The 18,974-nt window shown below is 37.1% G+C and overlaps 1 protein-coding gene across 1 annotated transcript in view; it reads right to left on the reverse strand.

Moving 5' to 3' along the window:
* Positions 1-5,999: 5,999 nt before the first annotated feature.
* Positions 6,000-18,974, reverse strand: part of DHX40 (DEAH-box helicase 40) — a 49,569-nt gene continuing 36,594 nt past the window's right edge. Inside the window, exons 13-18 of the mRNA XM_044744889.2 lie at positions 12,623-12,737; positions 11,993-12,101; positions 11,194-11,288; positions 8,938-9,007; positions 8,437-8,665; positions 6,000-7,284 (exon numbers count right to left, since the gene is read on the reverse strand). Of these exons, the coding sequence (XP_044600824.1) occupies positions 7,145-7,284; positions 8,437-8,665; positions 8,938-9,007; positions 11,194-11,288; positions 11,993-12,101; positions 12,623-12,737 (758 nt within the window). The 3' untranslated portion in view covers positions 6,000-7,144. The remainder of the gene's footprint in view (positions 7,285-8,436; positions 8,666-8,937; positions 9,008-11,193; positions 11,289-11,992; positions 12,102-12,622; positions 12,738-18,974) is intronic.

Genomic DNA, 18,974 nt, shown 5'->3' on the forward strand with positions numbered 1-18,974 from the left:
TGGACCCGAACTTATACTTAATATCAGTCACTGCTTAGGTTGTCCTAAACCTAATTTATATAGACAAGTTTTATAATGTATCATAGATAGCAATAAGATCTATAGTGAATCTTTGTTCTATGTCAGGATTGAGCATGTTCCAATGAATAGCCAAGACTGGCCCTGTGGGAATAAAATCTGGAATCTAGTAGTATTATATAGGCGCCTCCCATATTTTGTAAAAGTTAAATCAGATCCAAGCGGAGGAATGAAGTGGCTTGTAACATTACCTTAAAAAGTCACCTCAGGAAAGTCGGTTCAAATATAGTGATTCCCAGAGCATTGTGGACAGAAAATCCCAGAAGAGTTATAACCCTGCCGATCAACAGGGAATCAGATGCCTCATCACAACCTCTCTTTCACATCCAAAAACAAAAGTCACAAAAAAGCTTGAGAGGCTCTATCACATGAAGGGGCAATGAGGGTCAAGGCCTGGGAATGACTGTTGTGGGCTGTTCTTTTTCCTCCTCTCTAGATATGGAGAACTGTCTCTCTTCATCTCCTAGCGTTATTACTGTCCCCAAATCAAAGCAAGATGTGACCTACAAACATGTTCTCTCAGCAATCTTAAAATTCTCTCCCACTCCAGGGGGAGTTCTACCAGTGGCAGTGCACGTATGCAGCCTTGTTATGGTAATAAACTCTTCCTCAGAACAGAATGGTTAAGGCTGAGATTTGGTTAAAAAAAAAAAAAAAGTGTTGGTTAACTCAATAATAAAGTTTCAAGGAAGTATACGCTAATTTACTCGAGCAACACTTTTCTGTATGAAAAATACTTAATGTTAAAATCTTTTGAAAATGATTCAAAAAAATTTATATGGGGAAAGTAATTCTCAATTTTAAGAGCCTCAGATCCATTACTCTGAAGTTTTTGTATACTCACGCAAATTACCTGAATATGTACCAAATTTAGGACACACTAGAAATTACTTTTTTTTAAATACCTTACTCCATGTGTCATGACCGATAAAAGTGGGTTATGTAAAACGAACCAAAAACCTGATTATTTCCTTTTCCTGGTTGCTCATGTTCCAAATAACTGAGTTCAATGTTGAACAGTATACAACCATACAACTACTATTCATTCCGTAACAGTCCAGTAATGAAAAATATGTAGCATTCATGAGCCTACCTCATATTTATTGATTTTTTTCCGAGCCAGCCCTGTTAACACCAATAGACATGAAAAGATCTCTTTAGGTTAGGTCTACTGACCAGTCAAACACAGAGCTTTCCACAGGGTGGAAATAAAAACTACCTAATAGTTAAAAACTACATAATAAAGACAGCCCTTTACCATCTCTATATTTTCAGACTGTCTAGCTAAGTCATCAGAGCAGATGTAGAGATGAGATTATAGTTATTACTAGGAGGGCTTAAAAGTTCCATTTCTTGAACAGGGAACTAAAGGGAGTAGCAGACTGGCACACAATGGCAGTCTGTAAGTGCTGCACAGTAGAAAGGGAAAACCCCAGTCCAAGCCGACTTTCAAATTTTTCTATCTGCAAGAATGAGTGGCACTCAAATTATTCTTCATTTGACCTACTTTAATGTTGTGTTTTTTGTTTTTGGTGAGGAAGATTTGCCCTGAGCTAACATCCATTGCCAATCTTCCTCTTTTTTTTCTCTGTGAGATGCCTCCATAGCATGGCCAACAAGTGGAGCAGTTCCACGCCCAGGATCCAAACCCACAAACTCAGGCCACAGAAGAGGAGCAGGCAGAGCTTTAACCACTCAGCACTGGGGCCGGCCCCCCAGACCTACTTAATGTTAGCCCAAGTTACAGACTGGAAACTGCGAAACTCTTCACCAAAGCCCTTCTTGAGGTGACACTGATAACCTTTCCAGTGTTCAATTCTGATTCCTCTCCCTAACCACACAAATTCTGTATCCTTTTTTGTTCTAGTCCAAGTCCTACTCTTCCTTAAAACCTCAGCTTATAAATCTATTCACCCTGCTTCTTAAGCTATTATAGCATTTATTGACTGTACCACCTATTTAATCCAAAGCCTAGGCTAACTGAATGTTGTTAATAATCACACACGGACTTAGCACAATGATCATGTATAAATACCTACTATATACAGAAAGCACCAAACTGGGTGCTAGGCTATATTTTGGGTTAACCCATCTCATTTCGTATGTTTTAGCTGAGCACCAAATAATACCAGGTTAAGAAACATATGTAGATTTTATCCGGACAAGTACAGACGGTCCCCAACTTAACGATGATGTATGATTTTTCGACTTTATGATGGTGCAAAAGCAATTCACATTCAGTAGAAACCGTACTTCAAATTTTGAATTTTGATCTTTTCCTGGGCTTGCGATATATAGTAGATACTCCCTTGTGATGCTGGGCAGCGGCAGTGAGCCACAGCTCCCAGTCAGCCACACAATCACGAGGGTAAATAACTGATAACACTTACAACCATTCTGTATCCATACGACCATTCTGTTTCTCACTTTCGGTACAGTAGTCAGTAAATTACATGAGATATTCAACACTTTATTATAAAATAGGCTTTGCATTAGATGATTTTGCCCAAATGTAGGCTAATGTAAGTGTTCTGAACATATTTAAGGCAGGCTCAGTTAAGCTATGATGTTCAGTAGGTTAGATGTATTAAATGCATTTTCGACTTACAATATTTTCAATTTATAATGGGTTTATTGGGAAGTAACCCCATCATAAGTTGAGGAAGATCTGTAATGTGATTCTTTTCTTTGAAAAATCTTTAATAGTTTCACAAAAGTTTTGTATTATTCATACTTTAAGGTTAAAGGAACTGCTAAACAAGTGATACAGGTTACTCTGAAAATCTTTGGGAGAATAAAGATTACAATTTAAATTTATTGATTCCTGACATTATGCTCAGTCCCATCAGCTCTGCTATAAATAAAAGGAAAAACCAGAAAAATCTCAGATATTTCATGAAATTTAAGATCTTTTCTTTCAAATGAAATAATGTGAATTAGAATGGGTATAAGAAAAGTAGCTTTCCTGGATTAAAGTACAAGTGGTAGGTAAAATGAAATCAAAAGGACATTTCTTGAGATGAAAATTATATGAAATTCAAATTTCATTGTCCATAAATAAAGTTTTATTGGAACATAGCCATATCCATTTATTTACATACTGTCTATGGCTGCTTTTTTGTTTGTTTTAAAGGTATGCTTTTTTTTTTTGGTGAGGAAGCTTGGCCCTGAGCTAACATCTGTTGCAAATCTTCCTTTTTTTTTTTTTTCCTTTCCCAAAGCCCCAGTGCACAGTATATCCTAGTTGTAAGTCCTTCTAGTTCTTCTATATGGGATGCCACCACAGCATGGCTTGATGAGTGGTGTAGGTCCACGCCCAGGGTCCAAACGAGCGAATCCCAGGCTGCCAAAGCAGGGTGCAAACTTAACCACTAGGCCACCAAGCTGGCCCCTGTGGCTGCTTTTATACTACAACAGCAGAGTAATGGCAACAGAGACAGTATGGCCTGAAAGCCTAAAATATTTACTGTCTGGCCTTATCAAACTCAAATCAGTTAATTTTATTTCCTGTAGATAATTTGAACATAAGGGAAAAAAAGATGAATATCTAAATATGTAAACTAATATAATAAGACACCTTTTTTGGTCTATAATTAGAAGAATATTTTTGAGGGCCTACAAGGCATTTTACTACATTGCTGTTCGGAATGTAAACTGGTTCATCAGTAGGTATCACAGGAGTCTCAAAAGTCACTTTCACTGTTGTAAAAAATTCAACCATAAGAACATACTACAATTTTTTTGGCCATTTCCCTATTGATAGCTATATATATTGTTTTCATTATTTTTACTATTAGAAACAATGGAGTATATAACTCTTTTATGAATGCTGTACTTAACATAAATCATCGACATGCTAAATCTGTGGGAGTAAAATTTTATGAGGAACAGAATATTTTATATAATCTCAAAGAGATCCTAAGATATTAATCTAAAGGTGGGCTTGCTGAGTCACAGGTTGTACGCATCTTTAACTTCACTAGATATTGCCAAAACGTTCTCTAAAAGAAGAGTAATTTTATTTTATGCCAACACTTTCAAGGCATATTTCAAGGCATATTCAAGGCAAGCCAATCTGATGGAAAAGAATGGCATCTCACTGTTATTTTTAACTGCATTCCCTAATTACTAGTGAGATTCGGTATCTTATTTATGGACCATTCATGTTTTCTCTTTTATGAAATGATTCACCATGTCCTTTGCCCATTTTTCTATGATAACATTTGCCTTCATTTGTTTCTTTTTGTTTTGTTTCATTTAGTAATTTGAAGGTGAATCCTCATTTTTTTAAGAACAGACTTCTCCATAACCACCACCTTTCCTCTTAGAAGAAGTCTTAGACTCCTTCCACCTTAACTCCAATATTCCTCTCATACTTCTCAAACAGCCCTCTCAATGGAAATCAATTCTTCTCATCGACACCATTATCATAATTACCTTTAAATACATATACTGTACAAAATAAGTCTAAATTCCATAGTTTGGCTTTCAAAGCCTTCCATAATGTGTCTTCAACCAACATTTTCAGGCTATTACTCTTCTGTGTATACTCTATGCACTAAAAATAAACTGGACTGTTTGCCATCCCTCTCAAATACCCCCTGGAGTTTCTAACTCTGTCTTGATGTATGCTACTCCTAGCAGCCATCTGTTTATTGGAAATTCTTCTTCAAAGAAAGCTCTTCTCTACAAATATAATGCCAACAAATAAATATAGGAAAGAATTAGAAAAAAATCATTTTGCAACCCTAACAATAAAACTGATTCAGGCAAGAATTATCAGTTGATGATAAATCTATAGGGTGATAATTTATGAGGAACATGCTATAGTTCACATAATCTCAAAGTATCCCCCCCAAAAATTACTTATTAATTATACAAGTAACTAGATTGAAGAAATCAAAAAATACCCTAACCAAGTAATCAAAATTAGTACCACCAATAAGGGGCAATTACCATATACCTCCAGATCTGATGCCTTAGAAAAGACACTATCACTTATGCAGTATTCCAGTCAAAAGTGCATAACCATGAGGAAACATCAGAGAAACCCAAATTGAGGACATTCTATAAAATAACTAGCCAGTATTATTTAAAAATGTTATTCAAAAATGATTTTTTTTGTTTTTGAGGAAGATTAGCCCTGAGCTAACTACTGCCAATCTTCCCCTTTTTGCTGAGGAAGCCTGGCCCTGAGCTAATATCTGTGCCCATCTTTCTCTACTTTATGCGTGGGACGCCTACCACAGCATAGCGTGCCAAGCGGTGCCATGTCCGCACCCGGGATCCGAACAGGCGAACCCCGGCCCACTGAGAAGCGCAATGTGCGAACTTAACCGCTGTGCCACCGGGCCGGCCCCTTCAAAAATATTAAATGTGAAAGACAAAGAAAGACTGAGGACCTTTTTCACATTAAAAGAGATTAAATATAATACATGATTCTTGAATGGATCCTGAACTTGGAAAAATGTTATAAAGAATATTATTGAGACAACTCATAAAATTTCAGTATGGACTAAAGGTTTAGAATGTGTGCTTAATAAATATTTACTGAAATAAAAGAGCTTTAATTCCAAGAATCCACATACACCCCCACCACATCTAAGGAAATGCACTGACACATATACCTGGGAAGAGAAACTAATAGGACTAATGTCTTAAACAGTGTCTAGAGTACTGAAGATTAAAATGAACAAATTAACAATGTTAGAAATGTTCAGAGAAACCATCACCACTCACCTTACTTTAAGAACAAACACAGGGGTCCTCATGTGATTTTTCAATATAGGCTTCAAGTTTCTAATATTGAACAGAAACTGTTTAGATGCCAAAGGAAATAACTGCAAAAGAGTCAGTAGCCTATGAAATATGTAGATTCTTAATTTTTACAAAAAATATCTAAAAACACACAATATACTGCCTTTTGAATTTTAATGACACTAATAGCTTTATTTAACAAACATTGAGTGACTACCATGTGCAAAGCACTGTGCTAGGTGCCATGAAAGATACAAAGATGAAAAAGACACAGTCCCTGCCCACAAGGAGCGTATAATCTAGTGGGGGAGACAGACAAATACACAAATAACTAGAATACAAGGCAGTAAACAACAGAGTGAGCAAGTGCTGAGTGTGGCCTGAGTGTGATACTAACTAGCCTCAAGGTTCCAATTTGAAACACTGGTGATGTAGTGTTGGCTGCTTTGAAAATCCCATCTCAAGATCGGCATAATGGATGTTTAAATGGTCCTACCCAAGCAGCTGGAGGCAAGAGTAGGCCAGGTGGAGGGGCTGTCTGAAACACTGTCATACCTACATACATGGTGCTGATACAAGTATGTAGGGACAGCTAAAAAAGAACATATATATATCATCTGTCCTTTGGTTAATGGCTATAGCTACTGTTTTAAACAATATACTTTTATATAAAAAGGAATTTGTATAATCCCAGAAAAATCAATTTAAGGATTAATATTAATTCAACAAAGAATCTTGCCATAGGCAATTTTCTTATTTACTAACTGATTAAGTCTTTTCTCTAAATATCTATAAAGCTCTGTAGCAATTAAATGGTTAGACATCTAAGTATTGCTGAGTAAAAACCTCTTATGTTCAGCCTTCTGAAGGAAATGGTCACATACCTGATAACCTGATATATTACTATTCTAATAGCAACAGGAAGGCCTTAAAGAGATTTAAGGAAAATAATTTTTAATGCTTCAATGCAAATGGAATACACGCTGATTAAATACAATTTGACGTTCTTTGAAAATATCTCGATGACAGCATCTGATACCAGTTAAGGCCAGCAAAATAGAAGTGAGGAAAATATCACATGTATTGTCTTTCATTGGTTTCATACGTCATTGCCTGTGACTATGGCAATCCAATCTTTTCTTTGAAAATTCCACTTCTTGGTACGGATGAGCTTTGATTTGCTTTTAGCTGTTATGCTAATAAGAGCTGCTGACCACTTCCTCCTGGTAGTGCTGTCAGACATAAATGGCAAAGTAGAAGCACATTTCCTGGCTGCTTTTCCTACTTCCTGAATTGGAGGGTTCACTGCTTAGCCTGTTTCCTTCAGTGTGTCACTGTGATCCTGGGACCTCTGCTGCTTTCTCTCAAGGAAACGAGCACGTGCATCTGATATGGATTTATCATCATTTCTTCTTTGCATTTTCTTTAGGACTTCTTTTGATATTCCATCTGAAAACATCACAAATTAATCCAGTAAAACTTTTGAGTTTTGAGATTCACTACTAAAATTGTTAAGAGAAAGATATGGCCTGATTTTTCAATGTTAAGGGGAAAAAAGGGAAATTAAATTTTGCCCTTTCAAAAGAAATGATGTAGTCTATGGTTAAAAAAATAAGAGCACGGGGGACGGCCTGGTGGCGCAGCGCTTAAGTTTGCACGTTCCACTTCTTGGCGGCCGGGGTTCGCTGGTTCGAATCCCAGGTGCGGACATGGCACCTCTTGGCAAAAGCCATGCTGTGGTAGGTGGCCAACATATAAAGTAGAGGAAGATGGGCATGGATGTTAGCTCAGGGCCAGTCTTCCTCCAAAAAAAAAAAAAGGAGCATGGTGGCCTAAGGAGTCAGAAAAATTGGCCCCAATTCAAGCATAAAGTACACTTATAAACTGAAACAAAACACATAGTGACTAACATTTCTAAAGGCTCTTCTATCATCTTGGGCAAAATTCCTCACCATTCTATTTCTTAGTCATGTTAAATAAGGAAAATATAACTTGCTCCATCAATCAGCTTCAAAAAGCTTTAGTGAAAAGCTGTTTCTGCTCCTAACTAGGGAGATCTAACATTTCCTGGGAAAATTCTCTTTAAAAAAAGAAGATGTCCTGAGGTAGTAATTCACAAAACTTTATAAACAAAATAAAAATAAGCCACTACTGGGAAGCAGTATGGCATAATGGTTAAGAGAAAGGCCACTGAGTCAGCTTCCTTGGATTCAAAGTCCAGTTTCACCAATTATTAGCTATGGGATTTTCAGCAAATTACTGTAAACTGCTAATTATTTCCTCATCTATAAAGAGGGGTATGTGCTTATTTCATAGGGTTATTGTGAAAATTCCATGGGGTAATGCAAGTTGTTAGCACATAGGAGAAGCTCACTAGATGTTGTTATTAATAATGTTGGACAGAGGGGTTAAGGAAAACATGATTCATTGGAAGGCAAGAAGGAAAGCAAAATAATTAAGTCTGAGACTCATGACAACTCGTTGCTTTCTAAGGAGACAGAGCCAGACTCTAAGCCTCATAACAATATTTCTGTAATTATATGAGAATTTGGACACTTATGATCCCTGGACTTACATCACTACAAGAAGTAACTCACTCACCCTTTAGATGCTTTACATTTTCCTTATTTGTCCATCTCCTTCTTGCGTCTTCTCTCACTTCGCGTCGGGCCACACTACTCAAATCATGTGCATTAAATTCATGCAACTTGGGTAACAAGTCTCTCACCCATTCATAACGGATTGGACACACAATTCTTGCGTAGACTTTGGTGGTAACTAATACCTCATGAAAAATGATCCATTCAAGTTTGGTTTCCTGTTCATGAAGCTATATAAAAGAATTCATTTAAGGATGATAACTCAATAACCTGCCTTATTCCACATGAGACCAACCAAATACTAATAGCCCAAACTCTTCTGCATTAATTCCTATATTCTTCAATCAAACAGGAGTCACGGAGTAACCAATACCTTTACAGCTTTATGTAATGTAGATATATGCTAAACTTACCCTCAAAGTGAAAAGCAGAAGACATCTGTATATTACTTATTCCCATACCTTTACAAATTTCTTCGCTTTATTAAAAATAAGGTACTTACTGCTGAGGAAGGATGAATGTGAACTGGGCTTCCACGCCCATCCATTGTGCAAAATGTTCTCCCAACAGATCTAAAATCCAAAAAACCAAAGGATAAAGACAAGAAGTAAAACAATGAAATAAGTAGTCTAACAATGAGCAATTATTATATGTTCTACCACAAAGAGTGGTATAAGCAGAGGTTTAAATTTATTCATCTGACAATTAGAACATTTCATCTATCATTTTTCTAACTCATATTAACTTCAAATTCTTATCCTCTTTTCTAGACTTCCCTACATAAATGCTATACCAAAAACCTGTCAAAATAATAGCCCTAGTTCAATCATTACCACAACTGACTTCCTATAGTACTTTATATATATTCCTATTATAACCCAGATCAGACTGCATTATAATTATGTTTACATATCTGTACAGTACAATATATATTTGTACAGTAAAAAATCTTTTTTACTTGAACCATTTGAGAGTTGCCATCATCCCCAAATACCTAGGTATGCATTTCCTATAATCAAGGACATTCTCCTACATAACCATAATACAACTATCAAAACCAGGGAATTAATACTGACATATTACTAACATCTAATTCTCAGACCCCACTAAAGCTTTACCAAATGTCCTAATAATATCCTTTATATCAAAAGGATCTAGTTCAGAATCATGTATTGCCTTTACTTTTCACGTCCCCCTTAGTCTCCTTCATACTGGAATACTCCTCTAGTCTTTCTTTGACTCTTCATGATCATGACAACTTTAAAGATTACAGGCTAGTTATTTCACAGTACGTTCCTCAATTTGAGTTTGCTTCCCCAGTTTTTGACCTTCATAATCACGACACCTTTAAAGATTATAGGCTAGTTATTTCCTAGTACCGTCCTCAATTTGAGTTTGTTTCAGGATGCCTAGATTCACCTTATACATCTTTGCCAGGAATATCATAGAAACGATGTTCTGTTCTCATTATATCTTATCAGGAAGAACATGATTTTGACGTGTTTTATTACTGATGATGTTCACTCTGATTGCTTGATTTAAGTAGCATCTGGCAGGCTTCTCCACCGAAAAGTTACTCTTTCCCTTCGTAATTAACAAAAATTGTGTGGAGAGGTGCTCAATTATGTAAATAATTCCATTTGTCATTACACTTTTAATTTACTCATTTATTAATTTATATGATTATAGACCCATGATTTCACATTTTATTCAGTGGGTTATATAGTCCATTACTATCATTATTTATTCTGATGCTCAAAATGTCTCATATTTTATCAGTTGGGGCCTATTCAAGGTAGCTTCTGTGTACTTCTGACATGGCCTCAACCTTCGTTGATCACTTCTTTGCTTGCTGGCAAAATAAGATCTTCCAGGCTCATCTTGTACTTTTCCAGCCCTTTTTCTCCAAAGAGCCCTTAGTCCTTTATGTGGTTGGGGGCTGTTCGAAGTCAAGATGTGGGCGCTAAGTATATTCACTGATATTATGGTGTCATTGCTCTGAGTCCATCTCAGAGTTAGGTTATATATGTATATAAGTATTTACACACACACAAATAAATATATACACACAGTAACATCTATTTTTATTCCCATATCTACCTATCTATTCATCCATCTAATTATATTTAAAACTGTAAGTTCACAATGATACCCTGAAATTACAATCTAACACCATTGAGCTCATTCTCATTTTCTCCCTTTCAGTATGTCTAACTCCTTTCATCATTATCCTTAGTACATTTATGTGGTCAATTCTTCTGTATATAATGAATCTCCTCTACCACCACTGTTACCCACCCTTTTCCTACAAAGATGCCATCCCTGGCAACACTCAGACTCTGACACTCAACAGCAAACAACTCCCATGTGAGTGCCTTCCCCATCCTGCTCAAGGTCTGACGTGCCACACCAAATCACCCTTCTTCAGGGATGCCATCTTCAATCTGTTTGGCTTTCACACTCCGTATAGAGCTACCTCTCTGCAAGAAAACCCATGTCCTCAGCTTAAGCACTGATACCCCATGCTAGATAGCTGTCCTACAAGACTCCTCTCCTATTCCACTTGAGCTCCAATATCCTACTCTGAGCCACTGTAGTTCCCCCTGTACAAGTGACAATTAAGAAAAGGGTCATTGTAATTGACATCATCATAATCAGAGCTTAAATCAAACCATCAATCTTTAATATTAAATAGTTCAATACCATAGTCAAATACAGTGGTATTTCTTTATCCATCTCTCAAGCTCATATTGCCTACCTTCGAGCCACATTTTTGAAATAGCCTGCACAAAGACATCTTCGTAGTACTTCATGTTTAGGGCCTTCAAAGGTCTCTCTTGGGAAATCGCTTTGCTATAGAAAGAACATATATACAGTGGTAAATCTCACAGAACAATTTCAAATAATCTTTTATTGTGAAAAATTCACATTTCTAAAGACCTGTTTCTAGCTCATATGGATTAAGAGGGACCACATTTACCCTTGTGCTTGAAAAGAACAAAAACCAGACAAAACATATGAAATAATGATTTCCAAAACACTGTATATTAAGCAATAAGAGATAGTTATGTCTAAGAAATAAATGAAGTAAGGGAAATAAATGAAGCAAGCGCAAAAACTGCCCCAGCTTACAATCAACTTTGAGAGATTGTGGACCAAGGCACAGGGAAGGAAAAACCCAAGTGGAACCCAGAGAACTCCCTGAGTCAAAAGAGACAGAGCTGAGAGTCCAGGAAGACCAAGATAGAGTTCACAGGCCAGAGTTCAGGAGAGAAGAGAAGTGCATAGGGAGAGAACTCCGGACATCTGCAGAAGGGCCTCCTTTAGTGTTCAGCAGCATGCTGATTAGCATATGAATGTGAGGAAATTACCCAAGGCCAGGAAAAGAACCTCCCAAAAGGATGAGAGATAACAATGCTTGGTACTCACACAGGGTTGGAATGGTGGCTGTTCCTACAAGCCAGACTAGAACACCTCATAACTCACATGGTTTTGGATAGATTACTCAAAGGGTTTTGTCAAAATGCTACTCAAGAAAAAAACATTACAGCAATCACCTGTTTTAGCTTCCTGATCAGTTCTCGAAGTTGAGCTTCAACACGAAATGCAGAAAATAAGCACCTCCAATGAATCCAATGTTTTTGGCACCACGAAGCTGGAGCTCCACTGCAAAACAAAAATACTGGTATCTCAAAAATATCTTCTAGAAGTGAAAGATGGTCTAACATTGTCATTTCTATTACCAAACTAGAAACCCATAAGCAATTGTCAGCTCTTTTAAGAGACCTGTGCAATTACTGAAAAAGCACTTCAAGGAATTTGAAAAAAAATTAATGTAGGTGCTTCTGAGTGAATTAAAAAATAATTTGTAAATGGATTTCTTTTTATACATATATCCTTTAACAAATATCCAATAAGTTTCTCATCTAAGCTACTTATATAGAACCAAAATTCTATAAGGTCATTTTCAGGATAGGTTTAGGGAGAGAAGAAAGAACTAATATTATATAATAAATGCCTACTAAGAATAGTCACCTGATCTAGATAAATCCCACTAATGTTCACAAAAATACTTTGAGGTCAATATCATCCCCATTGAACCATACTGTCTAAAGTCACATAGTAAGTACATATTGGAGCTATATTTCAAACTGACACTTTCCAGTACATAGAACTATCTGACATACCTTGATTTGCACTGTTCAAAAATGACAGCTAAGGTTGCAAAGTCATTAAATCCTCCAGCTTTAGCTGCCAATTCTCGATGTCTCTGTTCTGCCTCCTTCTGGTACTCTGGATCAACTAAAATGACAATTGGAGAGGCAATTTTGTTCTACTATACCAAGTGCCTACGTTTACTTTGTTTACTCAAGCTCATTAAAAGCTGCCTCACCCTCTGGGGTGGAGTAAGGATGGAACTATATTAACTCTTCTAGGGGGGCTCTAATTACTCCTGCGACCCCTTTTCTTCTTTTAACCACACTTCAGAGATTTTATCAGAATAGCAACATTACTTCTCCCAATCCATTTGCTTTTAAAATAGGATGTGGTATTTACTTTTTAAATTCATTTTTATCATAAGAGTAACCCATGCTCTCAGTAAAAAAAATTATGCACAAGTTCAATGTTCCCCACTTTGTCACATTACCCATAAACCAATCCTCAAGGCTAACCACCTTTAATTATTTAGTGTGTGTCCTTCAAGATATTCTCTATGTATATACAAGCATATGTATATAGTGGTTTATTTTTACATAAATGGGATATATATTCTAAAACTTCTTTTATTTAATAAGACCTCCATATCAGTAAATACAGAGTTATTCATTCTCAAAAATACCTATACTGTATTCCCTAGGGGTATAAAGAACATAACACAATTTAACCAGTCCCTATTTACCCAATTCCTAATTATGGGCAGTTAGGACCACCATACATGCAGAACTAAACTACTACAAACTTTTTCTTTTCTTTTTTAACTTTGTATGTATTGACATGCATACAGAAAACTACATAGAGGCCAGCCCTGGTGGCCTAGTGGTTAAGTTCAGCACAGTCTGCTTTGGTGGCCTGGGTTCGGTTCCCGGGCACAGACCTACACAATTATCTGTCAGTGGCCATGCTGTGATGGTGGCTCACATACAAAAAGAGAAAGACTGGCAACAGATGTTAGCTCAGGGTGAATCTTCCTCAGCAAAAAAAGAAAGAAAACTACATAGGTAATAAGTTACAGCTTAATGAATGTTCACAAACATAACATACCAATGTACCCAACACCCAGATCAACAAATAGAATATTATCATCATCCCAGTGGCCCTCATTTGGCTCTCCTTCCAATAACTTACCCGTTCCCCTCCACAAGGGTAGGCATATCCTGACATTCTAACCCCACAGAAGGGTTTTGCCTGTTTCTAAACTTTGTTTAGGTTTATGCATTTAGTTTCTCTTGCTCTTTATGTGTCTACTTTCTTTTGCTCAACATTATGTTTTTGAGATTTACTAAGTTTGTACTTGATCCCTCTCAGGACTGGTATGCTCTCTGATTGCCCAAGTCCCCCATATAGCTCTTTACCCAGAGCTCTAATCTTCTTTCAGAGTCTCATTTTTTCAAAATTTCCTAGGGCTCCTTCCTTTATTTATTGTACCACATCATACCACAATTCCTATTCCTTTAGTATACCCATCACAGCTAGATTTAGCAGAGACACCATGTTGCCTGATTCCAGGGAGCAGCACTTATATAGACTACAATTTGAGTCTGCAAAGCAGCAGTTCCTGGTATTAGGAGGAAAGCAATTGATTAAAGAACACACCAATGAAGACAGAAAGTCTTCCACCCCAGGCTTTAAGTAGCTTCCACCTATGTTACCTAGGTAACAACCGAAAGGAGCAGCTAGGGACAAAAAGGGAGAAAATGTGATTTATCACAGGTCATACAAATGGCCCTACCAAGGTAAAGATAAAAGGCCCATCTTTTGGACCACTCAGAGATACTGATTTTTAAGCCAAAATATCTAATTTCAAGCACCTAATCACCACTGCCCAGAAGGTACTATGCCAAAAGTCAAATTGCACCAAACGTGAGCATCAACCCTGTCCTGGCTCCCAACATTAGGAGACAAGCCTACCTATCAGCCAGGGGCTCCTGGATCCCTGAATTGTGGTGTTCCCTGCCATAGAAATGCAGAGGCCCAGCAGCCTCGGACTCCTGGACTATGAAGCCTCAGAGAAGCTTCCTACTATGGTTCAGTTCCTCCCGTCTCTGCCTGCAAATGTTCGATTTGGCTGTAATATCTACTACGGTAATTTACATACATGGCTTACCATCTCTTATTCAAATGATGGAATAAATGAGCAAATTTTAGTGGATTACAATTTTAAACTCAACTCATATTTTGTGAAGATTAACTCTACATGGTTAGTGTTGGGTCTCTGTTTAGAGTGGCTAACCTGCTCACACTTTAAAAAATGTAGAGTACATTTCTTCTCTGTCTGTCTCCATATTGCTACTTTCTCTCTGTCTCTGTCTCTCTTTCCCCCCATTATTCTCAAAGTCAAGAGAAAAGACTGTGCATATTTTTGTAACTCTTCCCTCAAAAATAACCAAATTAATTAAAGTTAAAACTGGCAGAAGTCCTAGAGTAAATTCAGGATATGTACAGGAAAATTGAAGCCCATGTCACACACAGTTCCTACAATCTCAGCAAGTTTATTCTCTGACTAAACAACAGTTTGGCTATCCAACTACTTTTCCAGTAGACTTGTCATTTTCTTTTATTATTATCTTTCCCCAGATGAAATTCTATTATCAGTTTTACTTCATGCAAATAAGTGGATGCTACTGAGGCAAAAACTATAAATAAGAAGCTGAAGCAGCAAAACAAGTCTATATCAGCTGACCTTCTCCCTCTGGGAAAATAATTCAATACTTTTCTACACAGTAATCAATCAGAAAACACAACTGTTCCACAACAAGGGTTTCAATAATAACATTCCTCAGAGGTGAAGCAGAGGAATAAGGTTATTAAGTGTTACATACACATAAAATCCCTTTATTTCTAAAAATATCACATTAAAATTAAAATTAAAACTTTAAAACAAACTCAATGCTATTTTAAATGTATTCCATTTTAAGGCAACGCTGTTTACCATCTAAAAAATATATAACAGGCCTCACTCCACTGTCTGACTTCTAAAGCAATATCTCTACTAGTAGACATCGTGTACACTATTTGCTACAGCAAAAGAGAGATTATCAAACGTGTTGACAGTATCATCATTGTGATGTTTAAAATCTTTATTCGATGTTGGATCTGAGAATACTAGCCAGTTTTACCAGTAAGTATATGATAAACTAAATCAAGTGATCTACAATGACTAAGACCCAAGTGAGAAAGGATTGCTTAACCTCTAAAGATTATAAATACACTTAGAAGCAGCTGGAAAGCTAATACACATTTTGGGTATAACAAGATCTCAGCAAGTCACATGGTCAAAAACTAAAGCTGCATTTTGCAGCAGCTGAAGTTCTTGATGATCCAGGTTTAAAAATTAAGCCTATGTCATATATGTATATACTGTAAGAGTATCTCTCTAAATATGTCTAAGAAATTGGTAGCAGTGTCGCCTCTAGGAATCAGACCTGGGGACATGTTTAGGAGGGGAAGCCTTACTTTTCACTTAATTCCTTTTGTAGTGTTTGAATTTTTAACTATATACAAATATTGGGAATGGGGGTGTGAGGAGTCAGGTGAAACCTCTCTCCCAGACAGACATCTACTAAACTAATCAAAATTGCCCAAGACAATCATTCAAAGTCTCTGGAGATTGGCTGAATCTATGGAATTCAGTAAGAACAGTAGAAAGCAGTGCATTTGAGTAGGAACTACACTCATCCCCTGCTCTCCACCACAGCTCTGTGTGTGGAAGAACTATTCCAGGGGGCTTGGCAGACTGGAAGTGACACCCTTCTCCTCACCCCCAGCTCCTACTCTGTAATGAGTATGGTAATGAATGGGGTAATAGCTAGTGACAGTGCAGTCCCCCATTCTCTTACAGCTCTGTATTGTAGAAGAGCTGTTCCAGTGAGTTCAGCAGCCAAGCAGTGGCTCCCACTACTCCCAGTTTCCTAGAGCTATCCAGGTATTTTGGGTGGCAGAGGGGGAAGAGGGGCAGCTGGTGAATACTCACAGATCCCATCCTGCCAGACTTTGTGCTGAGAAAGATGCATACTGGGCAGTAGTGGTAGCTGAAGCACCAGTTCCCACCACCTCCCACCCCAAGCTTCTGCTCTATAGGGAGGATCCAGGTAGGGTAGCCACTGAAGAGCAAGTTCCCAATCAACACCCTGTTCCTGCTCCGTATGACAGAGGTTCTTCCCAGGGGAGGGTAGAGACAAGCACTGTCAAAGACAGGTAGTGCTTTACCCTGCCACGGTGCTCAACTTTATTTGGGTCAGACTATGGAGCAATTTATGCCCCAGGGCACTGTCAAAAACAAGACAGCAATCAGCTAGCAATCAGTAGAGACTAACAACCTTGTGTGATACCAGCAGAGGCAGACTAGCAAAAAACTTAGCAGAAATATCAAAGAAACCTGTTAAAACTATAGCTGTCCTGATGTTCTAGAAGACTGTGCAGATGCCCAAGGTTGTACCTTCTGAGGAGCAAAAGGAGAGGGAACATCTGAGCCTCTGGCCTTTGGTTGAACATAGGACTAACCCATAAACTCCATGAACTGTGAAAATAGTCTCCAAACCACAGAACACAGATCCAACAGTAAAGGGTGAAAACATCACTGGCTTAAGGGGCTTAGACACAACCTCTCACCAATCAGTAGCTGACTGCTGGAGTTGAAATATACAAGAAGCAAAATAAAATCTTGCCTAAGTGAGGCTCAACAGATTTGGGCTGGCAGAAGAAAGAGTCAACGAAATACAGATCAAGAGAGATTATGCAATCCAAAGAACCGACAAAAAAAAGAATGAAGAAAAATGAGCAGTCTCAGACAAAAGTGGGACACTATCAAACACACCAACATGTGCATAATGGGAGTGCCAAAATGTGAGAAGAGAAAGAGGAACAAAAAATTTCAAAGAAATAATGGCTGAAAAGTTCTAAAATTTGATGGAAAACATTACACATTCAATAAGCTTAGTGAACTCTAAGTAGGATAAAAGCAAAGAGATCCACAGACATATAGCAGCCAAGACACTGAAAGCAGCAAGAGAAAAATGACATTGTGCACACAAGAACTCCAACAAAATCAATAATTGACTTCTCATTAGAAATGATGAAGGTCAGAAGGCTGTGGGACGATATATCCATAGTGCTGAAAGAAAATAACTGTCAATTAAGAATACTATATCCAGCAAAACTATCTTTCAAATGAAGGCAAAATAAAGACATTCCCAGGTAACAAAACCTGAGAGAATTCATTGCTAGCATACCTGCCTTACAGGAAATAATAAAGTTATTCAGGCTGAAAGGAAGTGACATCAGATAGTAATTTGAATGACAGTAAAAAAGAGCACTGGTAAAAATAAATATGTAGGTAAATGAAAAAGAGAGTATAATGATTATTTCTTCTATTCCTTTACATGATTTAAAAAGAAATTGCATGAAACATTATCTATAAAATTGTATTGTTGGGCCTACAACATAGAAATGTAATGTATGTGATAATAACAACAAAACATTTTCTATTTTTTAAAAAAGAGACCTACATCACTATCTAAGGAAAATAAACCCAATCCTGGGTCTGATATAACAGTAGAAAAGGTCACTGCTTTACAGTTTATATTTTCATTGTGTGGAATTTAGAAACACTGATAAGTCTCTGACCTTTGGGCGTAATTCATGTTTCATATCCATTAATATCACTGACATCAAGTGCTTCACAAAGGCAAGACCTAATTAAAAGTTTTTCATCAAATCAAAGCACAGAATACAAGACATATTCCAATTGGCTATTATCTTAATATTATAAAGAATGAGATTAAAAAAAAAGATTGGCAACAGATGTTAGCTCAGGTGCCAATCTTTAAAAAAAAAAGATTTAGATTGACCCATGTCCATAGAAATCTAAGGCCAAGTATTAGGCTAGCAAAAGGAAGTTTCCTTTTTCCTGTGCCTACAAATGTATTCCACTTTCAAATAATGTTTTGCTAGAGTGTAAGTCCCAAATAAAAGCCTTCAAGATACCAAAATCCACCTCAAAAAACCAAGAAAAAAACAAAGTACACATAATTAAAACCAAAGACCAGAACAACCTAAAAGACTAAAATAGTAAGAGTTGACAGACCATCCACAGACAGAGGATTCTAAATAAAACTTTAAAAACCAATACCTGGACTTCTATTTGCAGCTCTAGAAAAGACTTAATTTTTCTTTTCTTCTCTTAAATTCTTTCAAAGACATATGAAGGTTTAAAGGAAAAATTATAATACTGTATTGTGGGGTTTATAATACGTATCAGTGAATATACGACAACGATAGCACAAATGATGGAGTAAATGGAACTGAACTGTTGCAAGGTTT

The sequence above is a fragment of the Equus asinus genome, chromosome 13, assembly GCF_041296235.1.
Source record: "Equus asinus isolate D_3611 breed Donkey chromosome 13, EquAss-T2T_v2, whole genome shotgun sequence".
Classification (NCBI taxonomy): Eukaryota; Metazoa; Chordata; class Mammalia; order Perissodactyla; family Equidae; genus Equus; species Equus asinus.